The sequence below is a fragment of the Neomonachus schauinslandi genome, chromosome 6 (assembly GCF_002201575.2).
Source record: "Neomonachus schauinslandi chromosome 6, ASM220157v2, whole genome shotgun sequence".
Lineage (NCBI taxonomy): Eukaryota > Metazoa > Chordata > Mammalia > Carnivora > Phocidae > Neomonachus > Neomonachus schauinslandi.
Genome location: NC_058408.1, coordinates 63,678,913 through 63,693,188, shown reverse-complemented (window position 1 = coordinate 63,693,188; position 14,276 = coordinate 63,678,913). Strand labels below are relative to the sequence as shown.

General features: G+C 48.3%; 2 protein-coding genes across 2 annotated transcripts in view; one reads left to right on the top strand and one right to left on the bottom strand.

The window, feature by feature from the left end:
* KIF26B (kinesin family member 26B) overlaps nucleotides 1-13,845 on the bottom strand; it is a 442,436-nt gene extending 428,591 nt beyond the window's left edge. Inside the window, exons 1-2 of the mRNA XM_021689868.1 lie at nucleotides 13,783-13,845; nucleotides 12,570-12,971 (exon numbers count right to left, since the gene is read on the bottom strand). Of these exons, the coding sequence (XP_021545543.1) occupies nucleotides 12,570-12,971; nucleotides 13,783-13,845 (465 nt within the window). The remainder of the gene's footprint in view (nucleotides 1-12,569; nucleotides 12,972-13,782) is intronic.
* Nucleotides 529-855, top strand: LOC110580212 (ATP synthase-coupling factor 6, mitochondrial-like). The gene has a single exon (XM_021689869.1). It carries the CDS (start codon nucleotides 529-531, stop codon nucleotides 853-855), a length of 327 nt encoding a protein of 108 aa, XP_021545544.1.
* Nucleotides 13,846-14,276: the final 431 nt, after the last annotated feature.

Genomic DNA, 14,276 nt, shown 5'->3' with positions numbered 1-14,276 from the left:
GGAGAAGCAGACTCCCTGCAGAGCAAGGAGCCTGAATCAGGACTCCATCCCAGAACCCAGGGATCATGACGTGAGGTGATATCAGATGCTTAACCAACTGAGCCACCCAGGCGCCCCCAGATGTAGTTTTTTTTTTAAAGAAAGATGAATGAAATGTCTGGAGTTTTGGTGTGCCTGGACTGCTACCCAGGACGAACTCCCCCCAAATTATTTCTAAATCCAAATCAGGGGCACCTGGGTGGCTCAGTCAGTTAAGCATCTACCTTCAGCTCAGGTCATGATCTCAGGGTCCTGGGATGGAGTCCTGCATCAGGCTCCCTGCTCAGTGGGGAGTCTGCTTCTCCATCTGCCTCTCCCTCTGCTTATGCTCTCTCTCTCTCTCAAATAAATAAATAAAAATCTTTAAAATAAATAAATCCTAACCAGTATGACAGATTTTTTTTCATGTAAAACTAACTATAAGCCGAGAACGGTGGTGGCCGCGGAGGCTCTGGCAGCTCAGGACCTAGTGCAAGTAACAAAATCACCATGATTCTTCAGAGGCTCTTCAGGTTCTCCTCTCTCATTTGGTCTGCAGTCTCAGTTCATTTGAGGAGGAACATTGGTGTTACAGCAGTGTCATTTAATAAGGAACTTGATCCTGTACAGAAACTCTTCGTGGACAAGATTAGAGAATACAGAACTAAGCAACAGGCATCTAGAGGACCCGTTGATACTGGCCCAGAGTACCAGCAAGACCTAGAGAGGGAGCTTTTTAAGCTTAAGCAAATGTATGGTAAAACAGACAAGAATATGTTCCCGGACTTCAAATTTGAAGATCCTAAATTTGAAGTCATCGAAAAACCCCAGTCCTGAAGGAGGAATGTAAAATTTATTTGGTAATTTGTCCTAGATTAGTTGTACAGCTGTATCAGAATAAACATACATTTCTCAGCTGTCAAATGTTCTTTTAATTCTGATTCCAAATAAATTATTTGGTGATGTTGGGTGTATAAAAAAAAAAACCAAAACCGAACTATAAGCATCTTTATATCTAAGGCAATATTTTTTCTCAGACATTCCTTAACCAAATTGCTCTTATAAAGTCAATTGTCTTTCTGTCTGCCCAAGTTTATTTCTGTGTACAAACACAGAAGACAATAAAGTAAACAGCTTTATTAAGAAACAGGAAGAATCCCATCTATCCGTTTATGATCCAGATTCCAAACGCAGGAACCTCAGGGATGACGGTGCTGGCAGCACCCCTGTGTGGATGGGCAAACCCGGGGGACAGGCCTGGTTGGCTGGTGGTGGGAGTCCCACAAACATGGCAACCCAAGGAACAGCTTCAGGCTCCCAGTTGGGCCAGAAATCCATCTAGGGCCTTGTCAAGCATATCCCTCTGGAATGTGGGAGCAAGGATTGGGCGCCATAGCCCTGGAGCTCCTCTCCGGCTTCTCAGAGACTTGCAGAGACCACCAACTCTGACCCTCTTGGTTTACAAAGGAGGGATGAAGCGCAAGCTGGCTTGCCGGGATCCCAGTGCTAATTAGTGCTGCAGACAAGACAGCAACTCTGTCTCCTCATCTAAGGACAGTCCCTTCTCATCTAAACATCTGGGATCGTCGACAACCTACAATGCCTACCAACCCCCCACCCCTTTCTTTCCTGTTTCTGTCACCCCTCTCTTGTCCTTCCTCCTCCTCTTCCCCTTCATCTTATTTCTCCCCTTGCCATCCTTCTCCCTCTAGCCCTCAGCCCCATGGCCATGCCACCTGGCTAGGCAGAGATGTGATGCGCCCATTCCCAGCTGGGGGCCTGCAGGGAAGACATTCAAGGCCACCTGGGCAGCCACCATGCTCAGGACCAGGACGTCCGTCCACAGAAAGGCACACAGCTGAACCAGGCAGCTGATCCTTTTTCTTAAGCAGTGTGGTTGTTAGCTGTTTGCCTGATTGGCTGTTTATTTTCTGTGCAACCAGCTGGTTAGATAGCTCCACAGCTTTGGGCTGTTCTTGGTTTCCTACTCAGTTAATAAGTCAGTCTCCCGTTGCCGCATGAAACCACCATGTAGATGGAGCAGGGCGTAAGAAAGCAGCAATTCTATCTCCAAAGAAAGCAACTGCGATAAATAAGATGGTAGTGTTTCATGGGGAAGTGTAGCTGCTCATCACTGCTAATTAAAAAATGGAATCACACCACGGAAAAATCTCAAGCTCTTTAAGTTCCCAGAAAAGAAAAAAAATTCTGAATTAACAATTATAAATCTCAGACATCACTCAGATTAGATAAAGAAGTATCGAAAGCTTATGTTCGTCACCTCTGTGGTGGCAAAGGAGATTTAACTTATTATTTGCAGTTGACACTTTAAAAATAAAGACATTTTGGGGGGACAGAGTGGCTCACGTCATGATTCCAGGGTCCTGGGATGGAGCCAGACACGGGCTTGGGCTCGCATGAAAGGGCTCATGCTCAGCGGGGAATCTACTCCTCCCTCCCCCTCTGCCCCTACCCCCCCTTGTGCACGCACTTTCTCTCTCAAATAAATAAAATCCTTAAAAAAATAAAAATAGACATTTTGTACATAAGAACTATCAAAAATTTTAAAACCATGCTGTGGGTGGAGAGCTAAACATTTTTCCAAGATCTTTTTGTGGTTGGCAACAATGTCCAACTCAAACTCCATTAAGCAGAAATGGTGAGTCAAAATAGCCCCTCAGCTGCAACATGGCCTATAACACTTAAGATATATTTAGATATAGTTCTGCTTATCAAAAGAATTCATGCTACCCCAGAGCCTTCTGATATGTTAACCCCCACAGCAGCACAGGAATATTGACCCTTTCTGGGTAAGAGTTTACAAGAAGGCTCTGAGAGCTGAAACGTGTGCAGGAAATACCGCTTGGTGGGGGAGGGGGTCTATATTTCCAGACTCCTCCACAAAGTCTGGTCAGAATCGATGCGATAGGATCAGCAAAGCATAACTGCAAAGAAAACTGTCTGCGAAAGATAAAACCGGATGGGAAAGCAGATAAGCCCAAATTCCTGGTGCTACCCAGATCCGCAGCATCGCCCGCCCTCCCTGGGGGAGGCACACTCTCTGTTCAGGAGTGCGAATGCCAAACGAGCAGTCTGCCAAGCTCCCTGGAGGGCCCCTGAGCCGGGCAGGGCTCAAAGAAGGGATTTCCATCTGTGACAGGGAATAGCACTCCATATTCATGGCTTCTCAGCTAAAAGGAGTGGCTATTTTCGTCAACTGAGCTCTCCCAAATTTTCTGTGGAGTCACCCTACAAAGGAATAAATGAGCGTTTTATCCGCTTGGAGGTGAAGACATGGAAAAGGAGATGAGCTCATTGGCTCTGACTGTGGTTTTTCCATTTTGCTGTCAGACCACTGACAAGAGGAAGGGAGGGAGGGAGGAAGGAAGGTAGGTAGGAAGGTTGCTTTTATAAAATTTACCTTCCTAGAGAAAGTCACTGGAATAAACAGAAAGTGAAGGTTGACTGTCATCTCACCCATTTCACAGACCCTCACAACAACCCCACTGGGGTCCTATCACTTCTAACACTGTAAGGAGGAGAATGACCGAGTTCAGAAAGGCTGTGCCCAAGGTCACACACTTAGTGACGTGACCTGATTTTGCACCCAAGTTTGTTGACCCCAGAACTTCCTTTTTAAGGTCGTAAGAGCCTCAAAAGTGGACCTCTTAACCTCTTAGTGTCGTCAATGACTCAAATGCTACCTTGGATGTCCTCACCTCTCCACCCACTCCTGGACACACGGTCATTGCCCGCCTTTCTCCAGGCACCAGAAACTCTTCCAACAAAGATCTCCAGCGACCTCCAATTCACGGAATCAAGGGAAACCTCCGTGCTTACCTCCTGGATCTTTCTGAGGTATCTGACCTACACCTCCCTCTGAAGTTGCTCCTCTCTGCTTCCATGACACCACTTTCTCCGAGTTTCCTCCCCTTCTCTTGGCTTCTCCTTGACTTCTCTTCCTGGCTCCTCAGGCTGCCTGTGCCTTCAATGTCCCTGGTCCCACAGCTCCATGCTCTGTTCACTGTCCACAGCCTCACTCTCTGGGAAGAGCTCACCCTCAGGGGATGCCACCACCCTCTCCATGCCAACATCCCCCAGACCCGCGTCTCCAGCTCTGAATCCCACTGGGACCCACCGGAACATTCCTCTTCAAGCTCTACAGGGCCCAGAACAGTTTTATGATCCACAACCATCCTCGTAAATCAGACCCACAAGAACAAAAGCCTTACCCCCTCCTGTACTCTCTGTCTCAATTAACGGCAGCAGCTCCTCACCCTTGTGGCCAGAAATCGGGGAGAGCCCTCATCTTCCTCCTTTCCCTCTGTCCCATATCCCCATGGGTTTTCTATGGACAACATCTGTCTGGTACAAGCTGCCACCCCATTCCCACTGCACTGCCTTAGCTCAGGCCTGCACCCTCCATCACCCAGGCCATGGCAAGGGGCCTCCTCATGCGCTCCCCGACGCCGTTCTTGAGCCCATCTTCCCTCACTGTCAGAGCAACCTGTCGTAGATGAATATCTGATCACCTCGTTCCCTTCCCGAATGCCCATCAACAGCTGCCCAAGGCCTACAGGGTCATACGAGACTCTCCAGCTGCAAGGCCATTCATCCTAACCCCTGCCATCTTCCCAGTGCATTACTCACCCATGCACCAGCTGTGTTACTATGCACCCCTGCAGCTCCCGAAAGGGTACACAGTGTGCATAACCTTCTTGTGCTTCGTGTCTGCCATTCCCTCCAGCTGGATGTCGGTGCTGTCCTGTGCTCAGTGAGCCGAACTCCCATCCACCTGCCAAAGGAGCTCTAGCCTCCCCTCTGCTCCCTGGCAGCCCACCCAGCCTGTGGTCCAGAACTTCCTACACTGCTCTCAAACTCCAGCTCCTTGTCTGTCTCTAAACTAGACTGGGAGTTGCCCCAGGGCAGGATTTTCATCTTCTTTGTTCCCTGGTTACAATGTGGCAGAGCACTGCAGCTGACACGTGAGCAGGAATCAAAAATGCTTATGGGCATATGAATATGAAAGCAAAGACAGTAAATAAAATATTAACACATCCAATCCGCAGCATATTTTAAAAATACACTGTGACCAAGTGGAGTTTATCAGGGGAATGCAAGGATGGTTCATTCTTAGGAAATCAATAACAATTCACAATATTAATACATCTAAGGAGAAAAATCATATGATCATCTCCCTAAACACTGAAAACACATTTGGCAAAACATAACACCCATTTTTTATTAAAAACACTAAATAAAATAGGAATTGATGGATACTTCCTTATTTTATAAAACTATATATACACCTCAGTCCAAAAGCCCACATCTTACTTAATGGGAAAAACTATACACATATCAACTATCTCACTACCATTTAACACTGTATCTGAGGCATGAATCAATATAACAGAGAAGACCCCTAAAAGAATAAAAACAGCAAAGGAAAGGAGTAATGATATCTCTACTTGTATAAGATAAATTCTTCTGAAAATCCAAGAGTGCCAATTTTAAAAACTAATGAATACATTAATAGAATTTAATAGGTTATAAAGTTAATATATAAATATCCTTCTTATATACAATTATCAATTAGAAGAGAAGATGAAAGTGAAGAGCTCATTTATAACAGCAATAAAAGATATAATACCTAAGAGTAAATTTAACAAGAAATGCACAAATTCTATAGGAGAAAAACCTTGAAAATTGCTGAAAAGTAGACTTGTTCAAATGGAATAACATTCCACGTTCTTGGGAAAGATTCAACATCATAAAGATGGCAAATGTCCCCCAGGTTAATATATAAATTTAACATGGTCCCAATTAAAATAGTTATTTTCTGGAGTTAGGCAAGTTGATTCTAAAGTTCATATAGGAAAACAGTAAGAATAACCAGGAAACTCCCAGAAAGGAAAGGTGCTGTTTGGGAGAGGGAGGGCTAGCCCTACCAAATATTAAAAATTACTACAAAGATTCTGTACTTAAAATAGCGTGTGGGCACCTGGGTGGCTCAGTTGGTTGGGCATCCGACTTGGTTTTGGCTCAGGTCGTGATCTCGCGATGGTGGGACTGAGCCCAGTGGTGGTGGGATTGAGCCCAGCGTTGGGCTCCACGCTCAGCACGGAGTCTGCTTCCGATTCTCTCCCCACCCCCAACGCATGCACATGCATGTTCTCTCTAAATAAAGATAAAATCTAAAAAATAAAATAGCGTGGAACGGGCACATGAAGAGACAGATAAATAGCACATAGCAGAAGGTCCAGAGACAGACCCAAGTCCAACTGAAAAGTTGGTTTATGATAATGACGGTATCTCAGATCAGTGGAGGGAAGCTGGATGTTTTAATAAAGGGTCTGGTGACAACTACAGATATTTAGAAAAAGATAAAATTGATCTGTACATTTCATTATACACCAAAGTAACTTCCCAGTGGATGAGACATCTAAATATTTAAAAGGAAGCCATAGGAATACTCAAAGAAAACAGGTCAATTCCTTTGAAACCTGGAAGTGCTAGGACTTGAAATCCAACTTTCTTAGATGGGTTCTGGAGCAGTCCAAAGGCAGAGGTAAGCAGGATGACGGATACAAACTGATTTACTACTTTGATAAACATTTTTTTAAGTAGTCGCCACACCCAGCGTGGAGCCCAACATGGGGCTTGAACTCAAACCCTGAGATCAAGACCTGAGCTGAGATCAAGAGTTGGATGCTTAACTGACTGAGCCGCCCAGGAACCCCTTGATAAAGCATTTTTTAGAGATTTTATTTATTTGAGAGAGAGAACGAGTGAGAGGCAAAGGGAGAGGGAGAAGCAGACTCCCCGCTGAGCAGGGAGCCTGGCTTGGGGCTCCATCCCAGGACCCTGAGATCATGACCCGGGCCAAAGGCAGGCACCTAACTGACTGAGCCACCCAAGCACACCTTGATAGATATTTTTAAAGTAATCCAGGAATACGGGTTTATTCCCTGTCCTTCTGTGCCTATGCAAATGCACTCTACAAGATTTCGGACTGGTGCACCTAAGTATGAAAGATCAGCAGGAACCCACTGAAACCGTGCTTCTTTGCCACAGTAAGACCATGCAGGAGGTTTAAAAAAAAGGGAGAGGGGGTAAAGAAAAGATGCTACGGTCAGCCTGGGACCCAAGATAGTAAAAAGGAAATCAGTTTGTATTCCTGAAAAGAGACCAGGAACCCCGACAGATGCCAGCCAACTTGCAGCCTTTGCCAGGACGAAACAGAGCTAAGTCTGGCAGCCCTGCGGACCTGGTGCTGAGACGTTCCCCTGAGGAACTCTTCCCCTTAGGAGGTCAGCGCAGGGCCCCCCCCACTCAACAGGTTTTCCAGAAAGGGCAGGCAACAGAGGAGTCTCAAGTGAGTGAATAGAAATATGAGGAAGTTCCTTTCCCCCTGCATTACATTCCAGCCAAGAAAATTACTCAGCTCACCATCCTGACAACCCCACATATTCCCCCCCAAAAGTAATGCTACCATCTGTGAGCCCAGGAAAAATAATCCTCTCTCTCTCTCTCAAGGTTGGGGGAGGGGGGGTGGCCTCCCACTCAAGCAGTTATCCTAACAGTGACCCTCAAGGGGTTTGGCGGGGGGGAAGCTTCCTTGGATTTCTCTGTTCTTGCATCTTTACTCATGCTTCCTTTTTGTGACCTGAACCATATCAATCATTTGGAATTCTTGGGGAAAGAAATTAGGTTCATCTGCACTTTGCTGTAAGAGATCTGATGTATGGGGGACGGGGGAGGCACATCCAAGTACAGCGCCCGGCACACACCAAGGCCGATAACTGCTAGCCATTTATAATCATCATCATTACCATCACCATTAGGATTAGTTGATGAATGGCACGATCTGTGATATTTATGCCAAAGAGCAACTCATGTTGCCTAAATTTTATTGACTTAACCCTTCCAAATGCTGACAAATTACTAGCCTCAGCCATTTAAAAATCACATTTCTAATGCAATAATCCTATCTGCGATGTGTGTGGAAGACATTACTACAGCCCAGGGATTTTTACAAAGTGAATTAAGTCACTATAAAAACTGACCATGTTGGTTCACAATTAAAAGTCTGGTGGAATGAAATGCCATTATTCCATAGCTTGCTAAGCCTGAAGGAATAGATTACCATTCACGTATCTCTACTGGGAATGTTTTTAGAATCCCTAAAATGTTTCCGGAATGTTCTCATTACTGATATTATCTATTAGCTGATCTTCTATCGAAAATATTTCTGAAACGGAAAAGATTTAAATCACAAGTTCTGAAAATTACCATGTGTTCTTAAAAAGGTTTCAGATAAACGCCTCTCATAATTAATAAGCACTTAAAATGCAGTATGTATTGTATCTATAAAGAATCACACCATGGCTTTTGGAGGAACTTTTCCATAGAGTTATTTTTTCATACCCGTTTTGGAGCTGGGAAAATACAGAAATACACACACACACACACACACACACACATATTCCCCAAGTCTAGACTTACTTGGGCTCTGGCTATTTAGAGTCTACGTTTGGTGTTTTTAAACCCCTCTGACACATTCCTTTCTTTCATCTCTGTGATTCCTGGCCACCCTTCTCGGTACGGCTGGCTAATCTTCCTGATATTTCTGGGGCATAAATGGACCCAGAATACTTGACTGAGAAAAAAATCAGATAGGAATGTAGTTCTGAACCTTTTAACATAAAAGATTTTCTTGTATTGATATGGAAATGAACAGATGCCCGAGACCCTTCTGCCAACCTGAAACATTTCTGCCTACTCCAGGGAATTCCTTTGGGCTGATGTTTCTTAGGGCTTACACTGTTGATTCAAAAGTTCCGTCTCAGTTATCTGAATGATTGAGGATAGCCCCAAAATGGGAGATTTGTTCCTTGGCCCTTATTTCTGCTCAGTGCCTTGACTGTGTGTAAAACAGGAAAGATGCTCATGCCAGTGGATCTGTAACGGTTTTATATTTACACGTTGGAATGCTACCATGGGCAAAAGGGCTGTGTTTACCGCAAACCCCAACACGTTACAAATCAGCATTCTTTTATCTGACCCCTTCTACTTACCAGCTCTAGAAAGACATGATATAAACCCAGTGAGTACTTTTTTTACTGACAGAAGCAATAAAAGTCAATCCAAATGTTTTACAATCTGCCACCATGCACAGATCTTTACTCACCCAGGTAAGTTGTTATTTGAAGGGACAAACCCAGAGCATCATCAACAGGTGCACGAGGATCATAGTTGCCGTTTCTCTACTCCAGAGTCTGTTTTATTCCTCAATCTGCCTCCACTCCCTGCCTCCTTCCAGAAACCTCACACTCTATGCATGGAAAACCAAACCCATTATCACCCCTCTCCCTGAGCCACTCCCAAATATGTATCTCCTCCTGTTTCCTGCCTCAGTTAACACCAACCCCGCCAGGCGCACTTAGGCGCAGTTACCTGACCTAGAAACCTCTGAGTCCTGCTGCCTTCTGCCCTGAAGCCTTGGTCTCCTGTGGTCACGTGACCCCCAAGAGTGCTCAAAATAGGGCGGTCACTCCTCAGGCCACCGGGGGTGACCGGCCAGACACCCCCGATGGGCTCACCAGCACTTCACCTCCCCTCCTTAACCAACTGTCCCCGAGACAAAACTGGGGGGATTCAACAGGGCTTGCTACCTACAAATGAGTGCAGGGTGAGGACTCCAATGGCTGTAGGGATATTTGGAAAATGTACTGATGAAATTAGAAACTGAAAGTGGATAATGTTTGATTAAAAAAAACCCTAACTCAATAAAACATAAATCTAACAGTATCTTGGCTCATTAATAATCATCAACGACCCCACATCTTTCTCCAAAGAAAGTTATAAATATGGACAAAAACAGATTTACTCAAGGCCACAAAATATATCAGCGGTGGAGAAAGAACTAAAACCAAATCCATCCTAAAATAATAAAAGATTCCTGGATGTGCCATTCTGCCTCTGACTTCTAAATGTCCACCTAGGAGATTTTTAATACCACCTAGAAGAGTTTAGTACTCCGTTTAAGAAAATATTTCCTAAATACCGTTAAGCATCTTAGGTGAATTACAATGATGGTTTTTGCTAATTACCCCTCAAGAACATGCCTTTTTCTTCTAGACTCTTACTCTCCTGGGCAAACTGCATGTTGGAGTCACAGTGGCATCTCTTAGTCTAATGAAACTTAACTCTTTTGGTGCCTGAGGGCTACAGAGGTCCATAGCTTGCTCATAAATCCAGCCCTGGGAAGAAGGGAGGCCTTATGTCTGAATTCTGTGGGCCTCCATCCATCCTGCTCAAGAGAACACAGCATGTGTTTCCTTAAAATATCACAGGCTTTAAAAGGGGAATGGAAATTCTACCTCATCTGAGGGTACCGATGCTTAAAAAAGGGAAAACAAAGCTGAAATTTTATTATTATTATCCTGAGAAACGTGCAGAAGATTTGTAGTTAACACTGAGGCCCCATACCTCATGACTAACAAGGAGGCGATCCAGGTCACTGTTGTTTCTGGTTAAGTCTTGCGCAACCAGGCAACTGTGGTCCTGGGTGATACTGATGTGTGCCGGCAAGTGACCCCGCGCGGCCCTCCCGGTGGCTGACAGGTCTCCCTCAGACATGTCTGGGTGCAGAGCACTGAGGTTCAGAGACTCCTGACCGCTTCCCCAGGTCACTTTAATTTCATCATGTAAATACAATTGGCAAATATATTGAACTGTAACACCGGGAATGGATTTTCCAGGTGCTTCCAACAAAACCCCAAATCGACTTTGTCACATGAGTCCACAACACAGGATGGATGCATTTGAATTTCAAACATTTGTTTCTTCTTCCTATAGGTTTCCTTCCCTTCTTCCTCCGTTTGTATGAAGAGAGTAGATTTTGATTTAGTTTTGCACACAGGAGCAAACACTACCACCACCAAGCTATTTAAGAACAGGTCCTTGAGAATGTTCTAGAATGCTTTGTTAGACTGCAACTTACTAGGATTGCCACCTATCAGATAATATCTTTAAGAACCGAGGTTTTTCAAAATTTATCAGAGGGTCTAGTCTGGTTGTACCATCTCACAGTGCCCCACACTCTTCCTCTCAAGCACTTACGGCAAATGGGAACAAATTATGAATTGTACATTTTGTGGTCGTTTGTATCCCCCATTTGAATATAAGCTCCACAGGGACAAGGACTGTAGATACCTGTTATTTCGTTGCTGTGCCTAACACAGTGCCCTGAATGCAGCAGGAAATCAGAGACTATTAATAAATGATCAAAAGAAATGACTCACACAAATAAATGTGTGAGTGAAGCAGTGTTAAATTGGAGAATATAGAATGCAAGTATAAGATTTCAGACTTCCTGAGATTGTTCTTGGGGGAGTCTGGACAGATTTATTATCAAACTACAAAAATGGCATACTGACAACAATCCACAAGTTAATTATTCTTGAGATAAATTCGGGATTCATAAAACCAATTCTCTGGGTGGTAATTTTCCACATGTAAAATTTTTACAACTTCTGTGGGTATTTGTTTAATTTAACCCTTTCATACGAAAACACTGATGTGCGTTAATTTGGATAAGCAGATGAGGCAAGCAGACGCAGTTACCGTTAAATTTCACGACTCAAAATCACAGTATTTCGTTTCAAAAGTCACAGAAATATAAATCAGAAAATGTCACTGAACAGTGTCAGAAACCCCCACAGCTATGCACTGTTTTCTCGATATTTCTCTCTAACCACTGATAAAAACTCTCTGAAGTGGAAGAGTAAATATTATCATTTGATAGTACTTGGACCCAACAGTGCAAATACAATTGCATTGTGTTACACTCTGGGGTCCCGCACACACCACGCCGCAGCGTTGCCATGGAGGAGCGAATGTGCTCGGAGCTGAGCCGGCCGCGAGGCAGCCCCGCTCCCAGGCGCTCCCACCCCTAATCTTCCGCGGGCAGACACGCGGAATGTTAGGGGGGACATGCCGGCATTCGAGAATGAGTTTCTGTTTTTGTCATCCTGGGAACGAAGGCCCACGAACAGGCCATGGGAAACGCCAAGCCCAAAGTATCGGCTTGCTTTCACCACTCCCACGGGCCTGTTCGGAAGGATCACGGTTGGCGGTAGGGAGGAGACCCTAAGGCGCCGGCCGGCAGTGCCCGTGCGAGGCAGAAAGGAAGCCCCCACGAGCAGGCGCCGGCTGTCCCCCCTCCTGCCGCACCGCAAAGGTTGGCGGCGCGCGGGCAGAGGCTCTCCGGGGAGGGCGCCCTGCGCAGGTCCAACAGCAGGTCCCGGAGGGTGCGGGGAGCACAGCGAGCTGTTAGGAGTGGAGGGCAGCGGGACCGATGAACTGGGGCGTACCCAGTGAGCGGAGAGGCCTGGGCGCACCTCCCGGCTCTGTGCCCCGGGGAGGCCTGGCGAGCGAGAGGTGCGGGCTCGCCCCCCGGGGCCCCTCCGGCCGCCCGCCCCGGCCTCCCCCCCGCCGCACCCCCACGCTCCGAGGCCGCCCTCCCGCCTGCCCCCGCTCGAGCTCACCTTGCCGGGGAAGGGCCCCGGGAGCAGCAGCTTCAGCGCCTGCCTCTTCAGCTCCACCAGGCGGGCGTTGCAGTTCTCGCACCAGACGCCGCGGTCTGAGCCGGGGGAGGAGCCGCCGCCGCTTCCCGAGCCCGGGGAGCCGGTGCCGAAGCCCGGCGAGCCGCCCAGGGAGCCCGGCGAGCTGGTACCGATGCCCGGGGAGGTGGGGCCCGGGGAGCCCGTAAAGGAGCTCGGGGACGAGGTGCCCGAGCCGGGGGACGGGGTCCCCGACGAGCCGAGCGCCGAACCCGCGCCCTCGGGGGTGGGCCGGCTGCCGGCGCGCGACTCCTCGTACGCTTTCCGGTACCAGCTCTCGGGGGAGAAGGACGCCGCGGGCTTGGTGGGCGAGCAGACTTCATTCACCTGCGGGGGAGACGTGCAGAGTCAGGGGCAGCAGGGCGGCGGGGTCCCGCGCCCCGGGGCCGGGCCGGGCTGGGGGCGCCCTCCCGTCGGCCCGGGATCTGCGCGCCCCCGAGGGCCGGGCCGAGCACCAAGGGGCGCGCGTTCGGGACCTCCCCGAGCCCTGCGGCCGAATCTGCTTCCATCTGACCCGTTAATCGTCCTTAAGTGGGTCCCGGCCTCCCGGGCGCCGGCGGATTCCTCCTCGGGTCGGGAGGAGAGGGCTCGCCCAGGGGCTTCCCATGGTTTCTGCAGGGGGAACCCATACAGTCAGCGCCCCGCGCTTTTGAATCCGACACCCATCCCAGAAAAAGCCCAGGTTCAAGATCCTGGAAGACGCTCTGGCGGGGGGCGGGGTGGGGGGCATCTGGGTTTTCATTCATTCGGGGTACGGCCCTCCGGATCCTGAAGGTAAATGGAAGGCTCCCCGTGCTCCCGGGCAATGATCCCGAGGAACGGCAGAGAATTCATGTACACTCCCCCCGCATTCGGCTTAACTCTGCCTGGAAGTGCACGAATGCTGCAAAAGTTAGGGGTGCGGGGACCGCCAGGAACGCGAGGACTGGGAAAATTCCGAGGGCCAGGCGAGTGTGCCGGCGTCCTCGCCCGCGGACCCGCCTCGGTGCGCGCACGCCCAGCTCGCCCGGCCGGGGCGCCTCTGCAGCGGCAGGAGAGCTCGCGGCCGCCCTGCCGGGCCGCACGGCGCCCGGAAAGGGGGACCCCGACCGAGGGGGCTCTGGTCAAGCGCCTCCGCATTGTACCCGTCACAACTTACCCCATATTTCTTGCCCCTGCTGGAAACCGCCAGCCTCTCTTTATTCCCGGCTACCGAATTCATGGTGGCTTTTCCAGAGGAGAGTGTCTAAATGTTCCAGCAACGCTACATCCAAAAGGTCTTCCAACCCTGAAGGGTCCCCCCGTTGTCGGGGGCTGCCTCTTGGCCCTCAAGTCAAGGTTTCTTAATTGGGGGGGGGGAGGAGAATGAAGAATCAAAGCAAATGGAGCCCAGAAGTAATAGCACTAATTTGCAGAACGGGTTGGAGTGGCTGGTTTATTCTTCTCTTCAAATAATGCTTTTCTCATCCTCTTCTGCCTCCTCCAGTCACACGTTCTCTTTTCACGGTCACATCCAGATAATTGGCATTTTCCTCAGCCAAGTGGGTCCGTTTTCCTCCACGAGGGAAGCGAGGAGGGCAGCCGGGCACACGCAGCTGCAGGGGAAGGTGGGCGAGACCTCGCCGCGCCTCGCCTCCCGCCCGCGAGCCGGCG

Excerpts from the sequence above, each read along its gene's own strand:
- LOC110580212 (XM_021689869.1), top strand. The coding sequence starts at position 529 with ATGATTCTTCAGAGGCTCTTCAGGTTCTCCTCTCTCATTTGGTCTGCA.